We start from the raw sequence: 22,231 nt of genomic DNA, 5'->3' as shown, positions 1-22,231 counted from the left end.
CTCTCCTTCACTGCTTAGAAAACATTTGATTCATGTGATGAATCAAATTCTATTTTCTGGAAATGTAAATCTTGACCAGAATTATACGAGGAGGTGGAAGGAGTGTATTAATTTTAATTAGGGAACATATTACCTAGCTCTTGTAGTCTAAGAATGATTTGAAAGCAGAGCTCCAAAACTATTGAGAGGGGAAAAATAAAAACGACTTGCATGCCAGTGACTACTGTATCACTACCTAATGGCTGAAAAACAGCAATAAAAATAACTGGGAAAGATCACTTTCCCTTCAGAGTGGCCTGGAGAAATTCCATGACCTTAATGCACTATGAGGTCAGAAAGTACTAGAGTCAAATTCCAGCCCTGCCACTTATTAGCTATATGATCCAGCATAAGTTAATAACCTCGTAGAGGTACATGAGTCTGGGTTGTTTTTGGTTTTTTTTTTTTACTCACTTTTATAGTATGGTGTGTGGATCAGAAATGAATAAAGTAGAACATTGAGCACTGCATGAACCAGACAATTAGCAGGGAATCAATATACACAAAAACCTTTTATTTCTGCTCAAATATTTTGGTTTTTAAAACTTCATCAGTTTGCATCATAGTTTATGCAAACAGACCCATAAAAGACTTAAAAATCTGAGGAATGAATTAACTTATAGTAAGTAAAAACCATATAGATTTTTTAGAAGATAACTTATTATTTGCATTAAAAACAAAGAACAGGGCTGGAGCAATAGCACAGCAGGTAGGGCATTTGCCTTGCACGTGGCCGACCCAGGTTCGATTCCCAGCATCCCAGATGGTCCCCCGAGAACCGCCAGGAGTAACTCCTGAGTGCAGAGCCAGGAGTAACCCCTGTGCATCACCAGGTGTGACCCAAAAAGCAAAAAAAAAAAAAAGATAAAAGTTGTCATAAATGTAATAAGATAAATGCAATGAAAGTTCTCCAAAGATTAACCAATAAAAAAATTTTAGTAATGCTGAATAAGAAAGATATAAATACATAAACAGATATATCATCCTCAGAGATCTCAAGATTCAGTATTATTTATGTTAGTAATACAGGGGGCTGGAAAGATAGTACGGTGGGTAGGCCACTTGCCCTGCATGTAGCTAATCCAAGCTGATCTCCAGCATGCCATTTGGTCCCAAGCACCACCAGGAGCAATTCCTGAGTGCAGAGCTGGGAGTAAGGAGTAACCCCTGAGCATCACCGGGTATGACTCAAAACCAAAATAATAATAATAATAATACACTACACCCAGTATAGAGAAAAACATTTTAAAATAGATGGTCAACAACCAGCCCTTTTACATAAAACTGATATTTCATAATTCAAAATTAGCAATATACCTTAGTGCAACTATCACCAATGCTAAAACACCTCAGCAGCAGAAAAAATTATCCAATAATTTAGCTGTAACTGTCTCACAGGTCTTTATTAGCAATATTAACTAGTGGGCTGAAAAGTAAAAACAAGAGGTAAAGTGTTTGCCAGGCATGTGGGCAATCATGTTTAGAATCCTTGGCACCACATATGCTGCTCTGAGCACAACTAGGAGTCACTCCTAAACACACAGCTAGAAATAGCCCCTGAGCACCACTGGGAGGAGCTCAAAAAGCAAATAGTCAAAATAAATAAATTACTATCATTGTTATTATTATTTCATGGCTTGCATGCATATTTTAAGATACAAGGGGAAAGATGTTTCTTTTCCCTGGACAGATTAGGAACTGTTAGGTGGTAACTTCTCCAAAAACATTTTCTCCCAATTCATAACCATCTACCCCATTATCATCAAGCCTCTTTGCTTTGGTTCCAAACCACTTGCCTCTGCATGCAGAGGTGTTGCAAAAGTAGCCAAGATGCTGCCGCGCTGCCAGTAGTCACCCACCCTGTGCTTTAACACAGGTCATTAACACAGCCTGTTCTTATCCTTCAACCTTCAGCCCATGCCTGACTGTTCCCCCCCCCCCCCCCGCCCGCCACTCCCCCTACTGAAGTGCATATGTAGAAGAGACTGATTTTAAAAACACATTTACAAGATGCAATGTGTATTAGGAGCATAATCTCACAGCTCTGTCAAAGCATATGTCACCATACCACAACTACCACCAAAGTATAAAATATCACCGCCCCCCCCCCCCCCCGCCGCCATACACACACAGTCCACGGGCCTCCCTCCCCACTTTGATCGATCTCTTCCCTTTTGGCAACCACAACTCTACAGTCCGAGTCCATGAGTTTATTCCTGTGGTTTTCAACTGGTTTGACTATGGCCCATAACAAGAAAAACTTCTCATTAATATAGTATTCAGATACATTCCTACATAAAATCAAACTTCAGTGGCATATACTATTTGGCATATAACCTCCCCCCTTTTGTCTGTGTGCCTTTTGGGTCACACCCAGTGATGCACAGGGGTTAGTTCTGGCTCTGCACTCAGAATTACTCCTGGCGTCAACCCACATTCAATTCATTCCCAGCATCCCAGCATCCCATATGGTCCCCCAAGCACCACCAGGAATAATACCTGAGTGCAGAGCTAGGAGTAACCTCTGTACATCGCTGAGTGTGGTCCAAAAAGAAAAAAAAAAGATGAGCTTATAAAACCATGTATCTGTTGTACCTTAAAATGAATCTTGTATTGTTAAGTTTAAGTCACACATCATTAGTAACCTGAATCTTTTCTCTAAAAAGAATATCCAAATAACTGTTCTGGTTTTGTTTTTTTCAAGGCTGAGGATAGAACCCAAGACCTTTCACAAGTGAGGCATTCACTCTACTACTGAGTCACATTCCCAGTTGCAAATAATAATTTTGCATAAAATATCAGGCATGTACTTATTTAGTAAGACATACTTATTGCCTCTGTGGTCACACTCAAAAGATGTGAAAACAATGGCCCATGCTTAATTTTAAGCTCATAAATAGGTGACTTTTCTAGCATATGTGCATATACATACACACTTTAAATATGGAAGGCTTGCAGAAGTTAGAAAATTCAGAAATTCTTAAATTACATTTCCTGATATCTTCTCTATATTAAGAACAGGAAATCAAGTACCCAGTGTACTTTTTCCCTCTCTCTGTGACCTTACTGATAAGAAAATGATCATCCCAGTAAGGGAGGGGAAGTAAGTGTTGTAAATTGATATGAGAAGTTCCGAATATTAGCAGACTTCCAAGTAAGTGATTAAAAAATAAAATGGGCAAGAATAATTCCTAAAAGTACTTACTAGGTGGACAATTAAATATCTGCCAGTAAATAAATGATAAATGGAGTACACGTTCTTAAAGTGTGATCTGTGGTCTACAATCCTACTGAAATACCATCTGTTTAAACTGCAAATACTGGGGCAAGAGAGTTAGTACAGGGATTAAGTTCTTATGCTACAAGTGGGTAGTGACCAAGTTTGTTACCCAGTGCTGCATGGTCTCTTGAGTCCTGCCAGGAGTGATTCCTCATTTTCCACCGTGTGTTTGAGTACTGCCAGCTGTGTGATTCCAGAGCACAAGGTAGGGAAGAGCCACCAGCATTGGTGGGTGTGGCACCAAACCCAAAAATTAAAGTGAAATTTTTTTTTCTAATTTAACTGCAAATGCTTAAAAATTGGAACCAAACCCCCAACAAGCTTATAAATGAAAACACAATCAGTAGCAAGGCAGAGAGAATATTACCCAATTCACTGTTTCCTTCTCTGTTCTACTGCCATGACAAAACAAAAAGCCATACATTTTGCAGAAATAATAAAATAAATTTTAGGATAACTATGTCACTGGAAACAAGTTCCATGTTTATTATCTCAGCATATAGGATGATTTGTGTATGACCTGAATAAAAAGATGCATGAAATTGAAAACACAGTAGGAACAAATTGACACACACTCTTTTTACTTTTTACACTTAATTGAGATTGCAAAGTATAATAGATAGTACAGTGAGTATGGCACGTGCCTGGCATGCAGCCAACCAGGTTTGATCCCTAGCACCACATGTGGTCTCCTGAGTACTTCAAGAATCCTGAGTACAGAGCTAGCAGTAAGCCCTGAGCACCATTGTATGTGGCCCAAACCCCTACCACAGCAAAATATTTTTTAAAAATAAAAAAATTTGGGCTGGGAGAGTACAGCAAGTAGGTTCTTACCCTTGCATTTGGCCTACCCAGGTTCAATCCTTGGTAGCGCATAAGGTCTCCTGAATCCTACCAGGAGAATCCCTGAGCACAGAGCCAGGAGAAAGCTCTGAGCGCTGCTGGGTGTGGACCCCAAACAAAAAATCAATTAATTAAAATAAAAGGATTGTAAAAACCATCAAAAATGGCAAAAGAAACACTTCAAAATACAATTTAAGCCACCATACTTGTAACTTTTGTGTAGAGACCTCAATACTATAAAAATTGTAAAAGATCTGCTCATATTTTAAAAATCTTGATACACAGAAATACACAAAATATTTCTAAGTGGCAAAAAGTAACCAAAAAGCATAAAATTAATTACAGTAAAATGCCAGTTATTTTTAGAAACTGGAAGCTGAGATTTCACTGAAGATTTTAAATTCAAATACTGTAGGCAAAATAAATTTAAAGACAGGCTTTGTTCTATACTATTGTTTTAGAACACAAAGAGTTTCTGATATCAAATAAAGAATCTTTGTTTTTTAATTTAAAGAAACTTAGATGATAAATTAGTTTCCAAGAAATTTATCTTCTAGTTGATAATTTATCTTCTAGTTTATCTTCTAAAAGACTACAAGTAATTAGGATTGCAATAAGGATCTGAATCCTAAAATCATTTTACAAATAGACTATAGAATGTCCCTATGACAGGGGAATACCATCTAACAAGTGGATCTGTAAAGAATATTCCAAAAATGCTAATTACTGACAACTCTGACACGCAATAAAGAATCACAAAATTCACTGAACAAAAATTTTTAAAAGCTTTCAATATATCTCTGATATAGTGAATAACAAGAAATATTAGAAGGGCAGAAATTTAAAAAGATTAAGACCCCTACAATGTTTTGTGGCTTGGATCATTATTGGCCTGACATTCACATTCTTCTTAGATCTGCTACTCTTCTACCTTCTATCTATATTTGACTGAATCACTGATTACAACAAAACTAAAGGCATCAGTATGGAAAGAGTACAGCTGGGAGAGCGCTCACCTTGCACATGCAGATCTGGGTTCAAGTCCAACACCCATATGGTTCCCCAAGCCTAACCAGGGCTGATTCCTGAGCACAGAGTGAGAAGTAAGCCCTGAGCACAACTAGATGTGGCTCAAAAGAAACTAAACCAAAAAACTAAGGAGAAAGCCATATCAAATCATGGTGTACATGAAGACTTGGTCAATTCGACACTTGTAAAAGGTTATTCTTTTCATTCCTAAAGTGCGTTTGCAGGCTGTAACATTAACTAGCAGTTTAATAACCTCTTCAGAATCTTATATCTTTGTTTTAAACATATGTTTCCATAAGCCCCACTGGACACAAAATGCCAGGTTTTATACACTTATGTGAATACATATACATTCTTATGTGATACATACTATCTCACTATATCCCAGGATTAGAGGATGAAGCAGATCTCTGGATAGATTCTTGAATTTAAACATTTTTAAGTTTTTTCAACTGGGAAATGAGAACGATAACAGTATCTAATTTGCAAGTCTGTGATGAGAATTAAAATCATTTGCTTGAGGGGCTGGAGCAATAGCACAGCAGGTAGGGCATCACGCAGCCAACCCAGGTTCGAATCCCAACATCCCATATGGTCCTCAGAGCACCACCAGGAGTAATTCATGAGCACAGAGCCAGGAGTAACCCCTGAGCATCGCCGGGCGTAACCCAAAAAGCAAAAAAAAAAAAAAATCATTTGCTTGGGGCCAGAGGTATTGCTCAATGGGCATGCAAAACCCTGGCACCACCTGGAATAGAGTTTCAGAGCACTATAGGCCACAGAACCCACAATAATAATAATAAATTAATTTAAACTCATGAACAAATTAAGGAAGCTGAAATACAAAAACTAACAATCCAAATAAGCCACACAATTTTAGAGGCCGGGGGATAGTTCAAAGGACTGGACTACATGCCGACATGCGTGAGGTCCTGAGTTCCATCCTCTGCATTACATGGCCCCCTGAATACCACCAGTCATAACCCTCGTCACCACCAGTACTGCCACCCCCAGTACTGCCACCCCCGAGCAGCGCCTCATCCTCAAGTCCCTGCACTGAACAATCAAACGTGCTGGAAAGAACCACTTGATGGTTTCTATTATATGAGGATTTATTCTTAGAGATGGCTATTTTGAAAATGTCAACATAATTTGTAATCTTTCAATAATACATTAACTAATTTTTTTTATCTTCTTGCATTTCCAGTCTTTATATTATGCACTTAAGTCAACTTTGTCCTTTACCATCTCGCTTGATAGTGGTATTTAATTTAGTCCATGGAGGTGATTCCCAACTCAAGGAATTAGTAAAAAGATTCCATGTTTACTTTACCAGTATCTTTACAGTTTTATACTTGATTATCTGCCTCTTCACCACTTATCAGCCTAAAAATGATTTCTAGTCATTGCAATTTGTCTTCAAAGAAAAGCTGACTCAATTTTCTTGACTTATGTCAGCTACTTATCTGCAACTTCACTTCCTTAGTGTTGGACTATGGCTAATAAAGTACAGAAAACAACCTCTTACCCATAGATATTAGGATACTACAATGACAGTCAAATAAGTCTAGTGAAGAACCACAAAGACACAAATATTAACTTTCAAGAAACTCTGGCTTGTAAATTAAGTCTCCTCAAGGTATACCAAACCTATCTGGGCAGTCAAGAGAAGGTCTAATTTAGACCTTCAGCATGATGTCTAAACAACTATTTATAAAAATATAACAAAAATTAAAAGATCATGTGTTGGTAATAACCATATCGGTGACCATACTTAATACTCAGATAATGCTTTATTTTTTTCATAACATGTTAGCTCATACTAAGAGGAAATCTGTAAGTTCTGTAAAGATCATCAAGCTTAACAAGAGAAATGTAAATTTCTCAATAGAGGTTTTCTGGTTTACTATGACCAGCAAACAGATGTTCCAATAGGTCAGAGAAAACCAATTTGTCTTGTTTTACATTTAATTAGCAAATAAGGTGACTCCTGAATAGTCACAATTCACTCATGCTGCTTCCTGCTTAAAGGAATTTATAGGTGAAAGAGATGTGGAAAAAGGGAGAAGAGTTTATGATCACATCAGGAATTAAAAAAATGAAACAAAAATAGACACAAAATAGTAACTCTGGCAATAAGATTGTGAGGAAATTTTACTTTCCTTTTTGTGCTTTTAGGTATGTCCCCAAATGTTCTAAATTAAATATTCAACCAATAAGGATTTGTTGAACACTTTAATATTATTATTTCTAATGAAACCTTAAAAAAAAGTATTATCAGAATACAAACTGTAAGGATTTGTTGAACTCTTTAATATTTTTTATTTCTAATGAAACCTTATAAAAGTATTATCAGAATATAAACTATATGTAAGATGAAACCGTCTAAATATGTCTCAGGACAACCATAACTTCTTTATGAATAAAAGTTTGAGTGAAACCAGGAAATGAGTTTATACTATCATGCAATAGTTCAAGTTATGTGGCTTCTCAATTAAGTAATCTGATTTTTTTCTGTGGGTTTATTTTTTTTGTAGAACAGCCATTGTCAACCAATTTGATTTTAGAATAAAAAATTTGGGGGGGAGGGGAAATGGGTAAATATAATAAATTTTAAGGAGACTGAGACAGTGCTTAGCCTATCATAAGATTTACAGGAATGCTGATTATTTCATGGGTGTTTACAAACTATTAATAATTTTTTGGTGTCTAAAAATTACTCTTTGTTTTTATCATATCAGTTTTTATGTTACCTGTACAAAGCTTCAATGTCTTTAATGTTAACTAGCTTCAAAAACACACTAAATGAAAAGCAACATTAAAAAATGTGTTTAGCTTTATTGACATTTGAAAGTGTTCTAAAATGTAGGCTACGTTTTTTACTATAAATTCACTTCACTATGTAAAACCACACGGTAACTGGCAGCAGCTGGAATATAAAGATCACAGACAGGCTAGATTTCTCCAAGTAAATTAAAGGAAACAAGTGTTCTGAAAGAAGAAAGGCATTACTTTTTAGGTGCCAACCAACAGGACTTTAGTCAGTCATAAAAGCAGATTAATTCATTCTTGCAGTTGAAAAGAAAGAGGATTTTACACAGAAGATGGAGTCAGAGTCCGATGTGATCGGGAAGCTGTGCAAATCTGCACGGAGAAAAACAATCAGGGAGGACTACAGAACCCTTCGGAAGGCTGCATTTGCTCTTTACTAACGACACAGGGCTACTAGACAACACACTGCAGCATTTAAAGGACGACCAAGCACCTATTTAAACAAGCGAACCACCCAGCCGCATGCAAAACATACCAACAGAGGATTCATAGCAAGGGAATGGTATTACCTCTTTTATGTAATTCTCTCAGGGGAATATTGTCTCCTCCCCCGTCATAAGGCAAATAGGGATCAGAAGAAGCATCCATGATTAGTATTTAAAAAAGAAGAAGGAGAAAAAGAAAAGCTTGCTAGCTTAAAAAGACAGGGGCATTTCTTCCACCCCTGCTGCAGCAGGAAAGGGAGATGCCATATTTGCTGTGGGTTAGAACTGTATGTAGTTCGACTTGCCGAAGCAACTGGGTTCTTCCACAGTCGATGATGTCATCAAAGGGAAATTATTGCGGCCTGGTTGCTACTGGCTACAATCTAGCCAGGCTTAGTGGCGGAACTGCCTACTTAATCAGGTCCTGCTACGTATGATGATGACTAAGCTCCAAGTATAACAGACAAAACTGGTTTGTGAATTTTAAAGCTTCATGTACAACAGACAAAACTGGTTTGAGATTTCTAAGGCTCTCACAATATATTTTCTAAAGATAGCATCAGTTAGCGAACTGTATTAAGACAATAGAAACTTTTTTTTCATTTTAAAATAATATAAGGAAAACAAAATGTTTGGTGCAGAGGTATGAAAAATTCTGGACTTATGACAATGACCTTTTTTATTTCTAGAACAGAAAAAAAGGAAACAAACACACATAAGGTTTATGGGATTTTATAATCATAACTCCTAATTTTATACAATAGTCATGACCCACTAAAAATTAGAACATATTAAATAATTCGAGAGACTATTATTTTTAAAACTTCTTAATCATTACTACTGCAGACATCATGTGCATTAAAAACAATTACTAACTGAAACAGCTGAATAGTGTTTTATCTCACTGGACCCTTTCAGTGGCCTCATATTTCCTTCCTTCAAGGAACTAGCTGGTAAGACAACTCTGGCTTTTGATAAAAAAAGAGAACTAAGTAAGCTTACTTAGCTATTTAGTAGCCAAGTATGCTAAACTAGGCAAACAAAATTGCATAATAGAAGATTTTCTTCCTTTTATCTTTCCACTTTTCCTACTTCTATGTGCTTTCAGTTTTTTTCTTTTTAAGTAAAATGTGTCCTGACTATCCCAGATTCTGTTTCCAAGCTAGAAATGTTAATGAAATTCAGGAAGAAGGAAAAAAAAACAACCTAATGCTTTCTATTTAAAGTTGGCATAAAAAAAAGATATATATATATATATATTCATTTACACTCAAGAGCACAAAATTTTACAACTCCCAATGAGGGGATCAATCTAGACTAGGAAATCCTCCTGAATTCCTGTTGCTGCAGTGTCAGTTATTCCTTAGCAATTTTATAAGATGCAGGAGGTTGTAACATTTTTTCCCCTTAAGTATTAATAATAATACTGTCCTCCTGTTGTTCATCGATTTGTTCGAGCGGGCCCAGTAACGTCTCCATTGGAGACTTTGTTGTTACTGTGTTTGACATATCGAATATGTCATGGGGAGCTTGCCGGGCTCTCCGAGAGGAGCAGAGGAATCGAACTCGGGTCGGCCATGTTGGCTGCGTGCAAGGCAAACGCCCTACCGCTGTGCTATCGCTCCAGCCCAGTCAATCCCTCTAAGGTTCATTTCAATTCAAGACATATATGTCTTGTATATATACAAGAACTGGGAGTAAGTCGTCTGAAGGCAATAAAAAGAAATGCTATTTAATTTGTCCAGCACAATTCCATTATCTGTGCTCTCCCTACACCCCGCACCCTTTTCTCTCCCCCTCACTCCCCATTTCAGAAAATGTGAAACTCAGAAATACCTTTTAAAATTTCACCTTTCACCAGAGGGGTAGAGGGGAAGCCAAACGGGCAGGGTGCTTGCCTTACACACGGCTGACTAGGGTTCAATTCCCAGCAAGCCAGGAGTGATACCACCCTGAGAACAATCTGGAGTAGAATCTGAGCACCCCCAGGTGTAGGTCAAACAAACCCTTCCCCACCCACCAAAATTTTCACCTGGGGCCAAAGAGATAATACAGAGGTAAGGCACAGTGAAATCAATCCCTGACACCTCATATGGTAACCTGAGACTTGCCAGGAGTTAAGAACTGAACACAATTGGGTGGAACCCAAAAACCTAATAATAATAAAATTAATTAATAATGAAAACTCCACCTGGAAGCGGTGGATGTGGTTGTCTGAGTGTATTTCTGCAAACAGGAGACCTGGGCTGCACACGCACACACACACACAGACACGCACACAATCACACACATACACACACACACACACACACACACACATACTCATACACACACACACTCCACCTAGGGGCCTGGAGATAGCTCAAGAGCTGAAGCATATGCTTTGTACTTGGGAATCCCGTGTTCAATCCCAGCACCAAGCTGGGAATAGCACCTGCCTAAAATTTGGATCAAACCCAGTTGGTTCCAAGCAAGGCAAGCACTCGACCTGCTGTACTGTAACTCTGGCCCATATTTTCCTAATTTTCTTAGAAATACTTTATTAAACAAGTAAAGATTTGATTGGCAAAAGGTTAACTTTACTAAATTAACCAAATGTGTACTCTGGTCCTTTTTATGGTTGTTGGTATAAAAGTTCTACCTATTAAAAAATAAATAAATAAAAAAATAAAAAAAAAAGGTCTACCTATTATAATGTTTTAAAAACATCTCATATAGCGGAGCTGGAGTGATAGCACAGTGGATAGGGCATTTGCCTTGCATGCAGCCAACCCAGGTTTGATTCCCAGCATCCCATATGGTCCCCCAAGCACCACCAAGAGTAATTCCTGAGTGTAAGGCAAGTGTAATACCTGTGTATTGCCAGGTGTGACCCAAAATGCAAAAATAAATAAAAACATTACACATAACACCTAATAATAATTTGATTCTATTATAGTCTTCCATATTTTTATGTAAATACAAGTTTTTCTAGATTTATAAAATTTATAGATATTCACTTGCTTTTCCTGAATTACAACTTGATGATAAAGGGAAAATGTAAAGTGAAACAATAGCTAACTCTAACCAGAGGAAGATTTTCTCCACAAAATACAGACTTACATCATGAACATTTTGTAGCATAAATAAAAAGTTTACATTTTTAAAGGATGAAAAGTTTATGTATACATGCATATATATTTAAGAAAGAAAGAAGTAAAAGCATGTGGATTGTTCCAATAGTCCCTTCTAGTCAAGGGCAAGGTAGAATGGAAGGTGTGTCTACAGAGGACTTCGACACAGATTAGGTTAGTAAAAGATTAAGAAACTGAGTTGCTGTTAGAGTGGAGCTGAAATACACAGAGAGCAGGAAACAAATTTAAAAGCTCCTGGGCACTAGTGGGAAAGAGGAGGTCTGCTCAGGATGGAAAAAACAAAACCTAAAGTGGCCACACAAATACAGATTAAAAAAATTTGGAAGGGGAAGATCCTTCTACTATAGATCCTCTAAATTCTAACCTCAATTTGAAATGGGAATCTGGATAAATTACAAGCTCTCTGGGATGTATAAATAAGGGGAGTAGGATAGATGACTACAATGTAACTACTATTATAATATATATACATATACATATATGTATATATGAATATATACACATATTATATATCATACATGTTATGTTATGTTACAACATTAATTCCCTGATGAAACACATGACACAAGAAACATATAAAATTAAAACTTTAAAAAAACAACTAAAAATGTCATACCTTTTGATCTAACTACCAATTCGTACGAAATATAAGAAACAGAGGTAGGAGACAGAAATGCAGTTATGAAAAATCCAAACTGGGGGTTGGAGGGGTGTGGAGTGATACTACAGCAGGTAGGGCATTTGCCTTGCACATCGCTGACCCGAGTTCAATTCTTGGCACCACATATAGTCCCCTAAGCACTGCCAAGAGTAATCCCTAAGTACAGAACCAGGAGTAAGCCCTCAACTTCACCAGGTGTGATTCAAAACCAAAAAAGAAAAAAAAATAGAAAAAAAGAAAGAAAACCCAAACTGAAATTAAAAAGAAAAAGAAAAACGGGGGTAGGAATGTATATAATCTTTTTAAGTCTTTTTCAATACATAATTTTCTAAGAAACAACTGGGACAATGTGAAAGAGACAAGAATATATTTAACTTAGATATTTATTTAAACTCATAAATTATTCATATTTTAAATATGATGATGGCCTTTGAGAGAATTCTAGTTTCTTAGATAAATAATGAAGTATATATAGGAGACAGAAGATAGCACTGCAGTTAAAGTGCATGCTCAGGGTACTCAATCATTGTATAACTGAAACCCAAGCACAAAAATTTGTAAGTCTACAACTGTACCTGATGGTGTCTCACTAATAAAAATTTAAATAAATAAATAAAGTGCATGCTCAGCATGCCTCTAACCTGAGTTCAATTCCTGGCACCACATGATCCCCGAACATCACCAGGTGCAGCTCTAGAGGTCCCCAGGACCACCAAGGTGATTCCCAACACTGTAGGGCTTAAGTAGCATCATATTCTCAGGCCCTGGCATTGAACTGAAGGCTGACTGGTTGAGAATTGTGAATGGGAACTCTGGGGCTGGCTAAGAATGCTTGCAAAAAATAGGTTATATATAACTGTAATATAGTGTGTGTATGTATATGTGTGTGCACATACACACACATAAACAGCTGAAAAACAATAGGTCCTCCCATTTTGCTCAAGCGGGCCCAGTAACATTTCCATTGTGAGACTTGTTGTTACTGTTTTTGGCATATCAAATATGTCACGGGTAGCTTGCCGGGCTTTGTCGTGCAGGTGGAATACTCTCGGTAGCTTGCTGGGCTCTCTGAGAGGATGGAGGAATCGAACCAGGGTCAGCTGCATGCAAGGCAAATGCCCTACCCGCTGTGCTATCGCTCCAAAAATTTGTTTCTTTTTAGGATTTTCAAGATACTGCAATAAGGGAAAATGTTCACAAAGATTTAATTGTGAAAATGTTCAGGTAAGATTTAATTCCTGATACAATATGGGAAAGTGGGGATTTACAATCAAGGAGTGTAGGAGTGGGATGAGGTGCTACTGGTAAATGGAAAACTACCAAGAAGAAACGACTGGGATAAATGGGATTCTGGTTAAACAGAGTAAACTGGATTTTTGCTTGAGATAGGCAGGGATATCACCTTATAAATGGTACTGGATAAGAAAAATGGAGTGGGAGACGTTCAAGCTAAACCAACTTGACAAGAATTCTGGCAAAAATTGAGCAATGAAAAACAGGCACATAGTCTAAAAGTCAAGGCCACATTTGGAAGAGAATTTACAGGAACCTGACTAAAGCCTGGTCTGGAGACTCAGTTAGACTACCTACTTACCTACCTACTATCCACCCAAAATGTTGCATTTGAGATTTATTTCAACATAACCAAAGTAAGTATCACCATAAAGATGAAATAAAATTGGTCATGAATTAATAATTACTTAAACAGATGAATGAAGACAAGGAACTAAATACTCTTTCCTACATGATTTTTACATATATTTCCAAAACAACAATAGGAGGGAAGAGAGGAAAGATTTTCAAGTTACACAGAAAGAGGAAGCAGAATTTCTCAGAAATGACAAGCCATGAAATAAATTGAACAAACGACAGTTTTTAACATTCATATCTCACAAAAACATTTCCTTCTCTCAACATGGTTGATTAACCAAATCTCCAGATTAGTAATGCGAAAAGATATTTTTTCCTATTACCCTTAACAATTATCATTCTTCAAAATCAGAACCCAAAAGGTCAATGTTTTAAATGTCTACGCAATTCCTTTCCAAAGACTTTGTCAAATAAACTAATATATAAACACAAGTAAGGGCTGGAAGGATAGATAGTTTTCGGGGTAGGGCACTTATCTTACAAGTGAGCAGCCAGGTCTGATCCCGGCACCTTCAGATGGTCCCCTGAACACTGCCAGGAGTAATTCCTGAGCACAGAATGAGGAGTAACCCCTGAGCACTAGAGGTACAGCCATAAAACCAAAAATAAAATAAAATTAAATACAAATGTACAAGGATTGAGAAAAAAGAAACTTTTAGAAGACATAAATTCTGAAAACAGTGAAATGTAAGTACATCAGTATTTACATTAAGGATAAATATACTAAATGTTACCCCAATTTAAAAAATAAACACAAAAAATTAGAATATTAAAATTCAACTATAGAAGAGTCAATTAAAATACAAGTATAGACAGGCAAAGAGAGATAGTACAAACAATAAGGGGTTTGCAGGTGGCCAACCCTGGTTCAACTCCCAGTGCCCTGTGTGATCCTCTCTAGTACCTGAGTAGTATTGCCCTAAGTACTGCCAGGAGAAGTTCACTACTGCCACCACCCTCAATGCAAGAAACATAAGTATACAGAGAAAGTATACATAAAGGCTGACAGGAACAGGAACTTTTAAAAGCACAGCATGTGGAAGGCCCTGAGTTCATTCCCTGGTGTTATAAAATTAAAATGTTAAAAGTATAGCATGCAAGCCATAATCCAAGGAGACTTTAAAGTAAGAAAGTATAGAGCCAAGAAGATAGCACTGGGGCTGGAGCACATGTTTTGCATTCAAGAGCCCAGCCCCAGGGTCACAAGGTCCCTGGAACACCAAACTAGAGGGAGGGAGGTTAGAAGGGAGGGTAGGCAGAAGGGAACAAGGGAGGGAGGGTAGCTGGCTGGAAAAAGTCACTCCAAAACAAAAGCTCAAATTCAACAAGAAGATGCAGTTTAATAGCATGACTGAAGTATATGAAACTTATATTATCAAAACAATAGAAATTGTACATCAATTTAAATATTTCAAAGAAACAAGAAAAATGAGTTTTCTGCCTCTGTTCTGGGGAAAAGGGCAGTAAGGATAAAGGGACCACTATGACAATGATGGTTGGAAGGGATGGCTCTGGAGAAGATGTGTGCTGAAAGTGGGTCAAGGACCAAAGATGATAGCCTCTCAGTATCTGTACTGCAAACCATAATGCCCAAAGTGGGAGGAAGACAGGGAGAGAGGAATGGAGGGAGGGAGGAGGGAGGGAGGGAAGGAGAGGGAAGGTGGGGGGAAGGAGAAGAGTTACTTGTCATAAAGGCCAGCTGGCAGAGGGATGGGGGGAGCGGGAGGCAAACTGGACAATGGTCGTGGGATATGTACAATGGAGGAGGGATGGATGTTGGAACACTGTATGACTGACCCCTGATCATGAAAACTTCCCAACTGTATATCTCACAGTGATTCAATTTAAAAAAAAAAAAGAAAAGAAAAATGAGCTTTTAAAAAAGCTTAATCAAGAAGAAAAATTATGAAGTGGAACAATGCCGCTTCAACAAATGGTGCTGGGAAAACTGGTTAGTCGCATGCAAAAAAATGAGATCAGATCTAGTGTGATCTCTTTCTAACACAATGCACAAAAATCAAATCAAATCAAAGACTTTGATATGGACCCGGGGTGATGGTACAGCAGGTAGGGAATTTGTCTTGCCTGCAGTCCATGCAGGTTCAATCCCCAGCACCCCATATGATCCCCCGAGTCCCACCCTGGAGTGTTCCCTGAGAACAGTGCTAGGAGTAAACCATGAGCACCGCCAGGTGTGACCCAAAACCAAACAACAACAAAAGCAAAACAAAAACCACCTCAATATCAGATCTGAATCCATAAATTATTGAGCAAAACATTGGCAGAACACTTCATGACAATAATATAACCAGGGGTATTCTCAATGATTTAATATCACTGGCAGAGCAAACAGAAACAAAGACAAACAAATGGGACCACATCAAGCAAAGAAGCTTCTGATTGCAAAGGAAATGATGGCCAGGATAAAAAGATACCCCACAGACTGGGAGAGCATATTTGTCTACCACCCATTGGATAAAAGGTTGACATCCAAGATATATAAAGTCCTAGTTGAACTCTAAAAGAAAAAAAATTAAAAAGACCATAAAAAATGGGTTTAAAAGAGGAACAGAAACTTGCTCAAAGACGACAAACAAGTGGCAAAAGGAATGAATAAAGGCTTTGCATCACACATCATCAGGGAAACAGTAATCAGAACAACAAGAAAATACCATCTCACACCAATGAGGCTGACACACATCACAAAGAACAAAAACAACCAGTGTTGCTGTAGACATGAGGGAAAAGAGACTCTCATTCGCTGCTGGTGGGAATGTTGACTGCTTTAGCCTTTTTGAAAACAACATGCACACTAGAATCAATCTCTAGTGCCTACACACATGCACACAAAAGAAAGAAAACAGATATTCATTTCTCTTTGTTTTTCCCTCTCAGGGGATACTCCTAACTCTGTGTTCAGGAATTACTCCTGGTGGGCTCAGGGACCCAGATAGGATTTCGGGGGACAAACCCGCATCAGCCGGCATCAAAGTGCCCTACCTATTGTATCATAGCTCAGGCCCAAAATCTTATCATATTCCTTTATAGCATATATAGCATATATATAATATATACATGTTATAAAAGAATATGATAATATATAGAACATACACATACACATATACAAAATGTTGCCAGTCTTACCCTTTCAGAGTCTAACTGATAAAAGATCACTATTACCATTCAAGAATTCATAACATCCTGGTTGTACAAAAACCAAGGAAAGTATTAGAGTTACAAGGTTATGGACAAACAAACTTGCAACCACTTGTCAATTACATGGCTCTTCTTAAGGGAAGTCACAACACATCATTAGAATTAAGAGCCAAAGAAAGTTGGTGAAATTTTCATTTTAGTTTTTGGGCCACATCCAGCAGTTCTCAAGGCTTACTCCTGGCTCTGTGCTCAGGGATCACTCTTGACAATGCTAAGGGACCATATACCATGTCATGGATATATCTGGTTCTGCTACAGTCAAGGCAAGCACCTTACCCACTGTACTATGACTTGGTCCCAAGTTGATGAATTTTTAAAAAAATGAATAACCAAGAAAATGTAGTTCAAAATATACTGAGAGTTTCTGAAGTTTAAATTTAAAAGTAGCCTTAAGTAGAATTTTTTTAAATAGCTAGAAATATTTAAATAGTGAAAAGAACCAAAGTCAAAAGTCTACAGAAAAGGAAAAAGGATATAGCTTCCCTCACGTGTGTGAGACCCTGGGCTCAATCCTTAACAACCCTCCACCCCAACCACACATGTCAACACACATCCTCTACCCGACCCACACATGTTAACAGAAAACTCTAAAACTGTACTGGGAGTCACTGTCACTGTCCTCCCGTTGTTCATCGATTTGCTCAAGCGGGCCCAATAACACTGTGAGACTTGTTACTGTGTTTGGCATATCCAATACATCACGGATAGTTTGCCAGGCTTTGCCGTGTGCACGAAATACTCTCGGTAGCTTGCCGGGCTCTCAGAGAGGGGTGGAAGAATGGAACTCGGGTCGGCCATGTTGGCTACATGCAAGGCAAACACCCTACCCACTATGCTATCGCTCCAGCCAGAACTGGGAATCATTAAAAAAAAAAAAAAACCTCATCCCAAAAGCCAATGTATAAAGAAATAATGCCACATTCATAAATGGAAAGATTTTAAATATTACCTCGGTTCTGGGAGATGCTAACCAAAATGTCCTCTCCAATAAATAAATAAAGCTTTATAAGACAAAGGATTCTAAAACTTGGATAGAAATAAAAGACTCAAGAAAAGTGAAGAGATATTTTGCAGTGGCTGGTAGGGGAGGATATTGGAGCCACACTCCAACAGCACTGGGCCTACTCCCAGTCCATGGTCAGGGCCGGAGTATGCAGTGCCCGGGATCACACAGGGACTCCCCACATCAAAGCACCAACTCAAGCCCTTGGGACTAGCTTGCTAGCCTCAGTGAAGGCAGTCTTTAAAGAGAAGGTGAAGGAACTTTCCAGACTATTAATAAAGACTATTAATAAAGAATTATTAAAACAGGTTTTTGGCAGAGAGCTAGAAAATCAATCAATACTACAGAACAGGGAATCTAGAAATAGACCCTCCTACATATGGGCTCTTATTAAATATCAGCCGTGGCACAGTACAGTGGTTTTCTCAGTGACTGAAACTGAGACAAGTGGCTTCCTATATGGGAAAAAATGTAAATATACCCTAATTCATACATACACTCAGATGACAAGAGATCTAAGTACAAATAAAAAGCTCTTACTGAATTAAGGGATGCTTACAGTTGCAAAACGTTTGCCTTGCATGCATTAGACCTGGATCTGATCCCCAGTACCACTAATATATAAACTAATTTCAAAAATGAAAAGCTCTTACAAAATACACAGAAAAATACCTTCATGATCTCAGAGCAGGAAAATTTTTCTTAATCAAAGAACAAAAGCATTAGTCATAGAGCAAATGACAAACACATAGGACCACATTATAATGCAGAAAAATGTGTTCAAAATTCATCCAGCAAGAAAATGCTATAATCTGAATGTATTCTACCAAACTCATATATTAAAACCAAAGTCCCAACATGAGATTTTGGGTAGTGATTTGGTCATGAATCTACACGAATGGTATTCATGGTCTTATAAGATACATCCAAGCCTTTCCCCTTGTAGACTATGAATAAGGACACAGACTATCACCAAACACCAAATCCAACCTTTATTTTTGGACCTCTCAGTATCCAAAAATAGAATTAATATACACTCAAACCATTTTAATCTACCGTATTTTTACTATAGCAATCTAAAGAGAATAAAAGAATTCCACACTATCCACAAATATTAGACATTTGAAACAGATCATCAATCAGCAAAAAAAGCATGTTTGAGTAGAAAAATAAGAAACTACAAATCTATAAGACAGAAATGCCAATAGAAAAATGGACAATGACTTGAATAGGTACTGCAAAACAATTTTTTCAAACAGATAACTAGCATGACAAGATGTTTACAATCAGAATCTATCAGATAGCAAACAGAAAAATCTTATAATCAAGTGGTCGGTGAATACAGATCAATGGGAGCTCTCATAAATTGCCACTCTGGTTGTAAATTAAGACCATGGCACTGCTTAAAAGGAGTATCAGATAAACCTTAGAATTATTTCTAAAAATAATTCCATGCAGTCCATTTGAAAGAGGGTTGACCTTTTCCAACAGATAGCCACTAGGTAGTGTCTTAATAACTTAATTTTTATATTTTATAAGTAAAATATATTTTATATTTTAATTCTTCATTGAAAATTCATTATGTAACTATTTTATGCTTCAGAATTTATGTTGCCAAATTCAGAATTCTCTCCACCCATGTTATTGAGAGATGCCAAAACAATAAGACTCAAATCTACTGTTTATCTGTTGAAGACAACATGCATAAAGATAATCCCTGACAAGTTATGACAACGTGACATTATCCTCTCAAAACATATTTCTGAAATTTACACAACTTTAGACTATTCAAATATTTTGATTATTTTTCTTTTTTTTAACTTTTTGAGTCATACCCAATGATGCTCAGGGGTTACTCCTGGCTCTGCACTCAGGAATCATTCCTGGTGATGCACAGGTGGAGAAAATGGTATGCCATGGATCAAACCGCAGTCGGCCGCGTGCAAGGCAAATGCCTACTTGCTGTGCTATCACTCCAGCCCCAAATCTTTTAATTATTATCAAAGAACCTTCTCTTCTTCACAGAAAGCAATCAATGCACAATTACATAGTAAAGTCTATGATATATTAATCTAAACAAAAAAATGGCATTGGTACATTACTATTGACGTAACAGTAAAATCTAAACTATACAGTTAGATTCCACCAGTTTTTTTTTAATGTCTTCTCTCTATACCAGGTTTCAATCAAGATACAACAATGCATAGAGCCCAACCTATCTCTCTAAACTTCTCTGTGACAGTTTCTCACTCTTGTCATATTTCTCTAGTTAAGGAGGCCTTCACTAGTTAAGGAGAGTATAAAATGTCCTTCAGTCTAAATTTGTCTATTGCTTTTTTGGTTGTTGTTTGTTTTTGTGGTTGGACTGGGAGAATAGGTCTTAGGAAATATATCACAAAGGTGATATGAAATATACTTCTTATATATTATTAGAATAATGATATCCAATGATACTTCTGGTAATATTTATCTTCATCATGTGGCTATGACCCTGGTTATCAGTTTTCATCATTGGAACATTATTGTCTCTTTCCCTTTCATTCTTTCCTTTTTAAGGCAATCATTAAATCTAGCCTGCCCTGAAGGGAGGAGTCCATCAAGAGGACTATCATAGCCTCTCAAGAGACTAAAAATATCAAATATCCTTTTGATCGGAGAGCCCGGCAAGCTACCGAGAGTATTCGATATGCCAGACACAGTAACAACAAAGTCTCCAATGGAGACGTTACTGGGCCCGCTCGAGCAAATCGATGATCAACGGGAGGGCCTTTACCTTTACCTTTACCTTTTGATATTTTCTAAAATTTTTAACAAGCAGGTTTTGGGGGGTAGAGGTGATTGTTCTTAAGATGATTAATAAAGGCCCCAGGTTTTTATCTCTTTAAAAAGTGATAATAACCCGTCCTTCACGCCTGACCGAGGTCACCAGCTGCCCCCCACGAGTGGCTCTCTGGCACGGCCACGACTCCAGAGCACAGAAACCAATCTCTTAACTATCTAACTTTTAATAGAAATAGTTCCAGGGTTAATGAGTGAAACAGCAGAAATCCAAAACCGCGCGGCCGCAATAGCATCTTATTCTTAAACCAAGCTGTAGAAAGCAAATCATTTCACAACACTATTTCAGCATATCTGATTGGGGGGGGGGGGGGGGTTGTAAACTCTAAACAATAATTGTGTATCTTCTATCGAAACAATGTATCTAGTCAAAGTAGATAGAGTATTAACTAGTAGAACTCATCTGCCTCACGGGAATTGGGAGGGGTGGGAGGTGGGGTTCTATTGGGGTTCACGGTTAAAAATAAGTATTGGTAAAGGGAAATGTGTTTCATACTTACATGACTGAGACCTAAACCCGAAAGCTCTGTAACTTTTCCCACAGTGATTCAATAAAGAAATAAACTATTAAAAAAAAAAAGTGATAATAACCCTTAAGTCATTGCTCGGATAATTATATGCCATGGAGAGTCCTAAATATCTGAATAATGAGTAATGTGTATGGAATCCTTAACACGAGACCTGACTCATGGTATAGGACTCGGAGTATGTCTGACTTTGTTTCAGCTTTAATTTTCTGTGTTGCATTGTTCTTGTCTTGAAAATAACTTAAAGAGATAGACTAATTTCAAATATATTATCAGTTTTACCACATAATAAATACAAAATAATCCAGAACATAAAGCAATTAAATAGAAATTACCTCTAATAGTGAAGGCGAAATACATAATCCCAATAAAAATTTCAACTTAATGGAAATCTAAAACTAGAACTTAGATTTTTTATTACATATTTCTAATTTGAGTCATTTTATTTTATTTTTATTTATTTATCTGGGTTTGAGGGCATATCAGTGGTGCTAAGAGGCTTCTCCTGGGTCCTTACTCAGGGGTCACTGGTTCATGGCACTATATGTAGTGTTGAGAATTGAACAGGGTGAGTGAGGTGAAGTGCCTTCACCCCTTTATTATCTCTCTGACTTTGAGTGAGTCATTTTAATTTAGTCAATAAATCAAATAAACCAAATGTAAAATTTTTCAGTATGAGAAGAGCCAAGATTTTGTCATCAGAATTGTGTTCATTAAAGAGACCCATAAGGTTCCTGCTTTATTAAAAATAAAA

General features: G+C 37.4%; 1 protein-coding gene across 5 annotated transcripts in view; it reads right to left on the bottom strand.

Moving 5' to 3' along the window:
* CLCN3 (chloride voltage-gated channel 3) overlaps positions 1–22,231 on the bottom strand; it is an 85,852-nt gene that overhangs the window by 47,651 nt on the left and 15,970 nt on the right. Inside the window, exon 1 of one of the 5 annotated variants that reach the window (XM_056113795.1) lies at positions 8,533–8,765. The exons of 3 other annotated variants lie outside the window; for them this stretch is intronic. In XM_056113795.1, coding sequence (XP_055969770.1) covers positions 8,533–8,611 — 79 coding nt within the window. In that variant the 5' untranslated portion in view covers positions 8,612–8,765. Of the gene's footprint in view, positions 1–8,532; positions 8,766–22,231 lie in introns of those variants that run through there. One more of the 5 variants, XM_056113798.1, reaches the window with a different exon arrangement.

This window comes from Sorex fumeus, unplaced genomic scaffold, assembly GCF_029834395.1.
Source record: "Sorex fumeus unplaced genomic scaffold, SorFum_2.1 ptg000024l, whole genome shotgun sequence".
NCBI lineage: Eukaryota > Metazoa > Chordata > Mammalia > Eulipotyphla > Soricidae > Sorex > Sorex fumeus.
The sequence above is the reverse complement of the archived record's forward strand: the minus strand, read 5'-3'. Positions and strand labels throughout refer to the sequence as shown.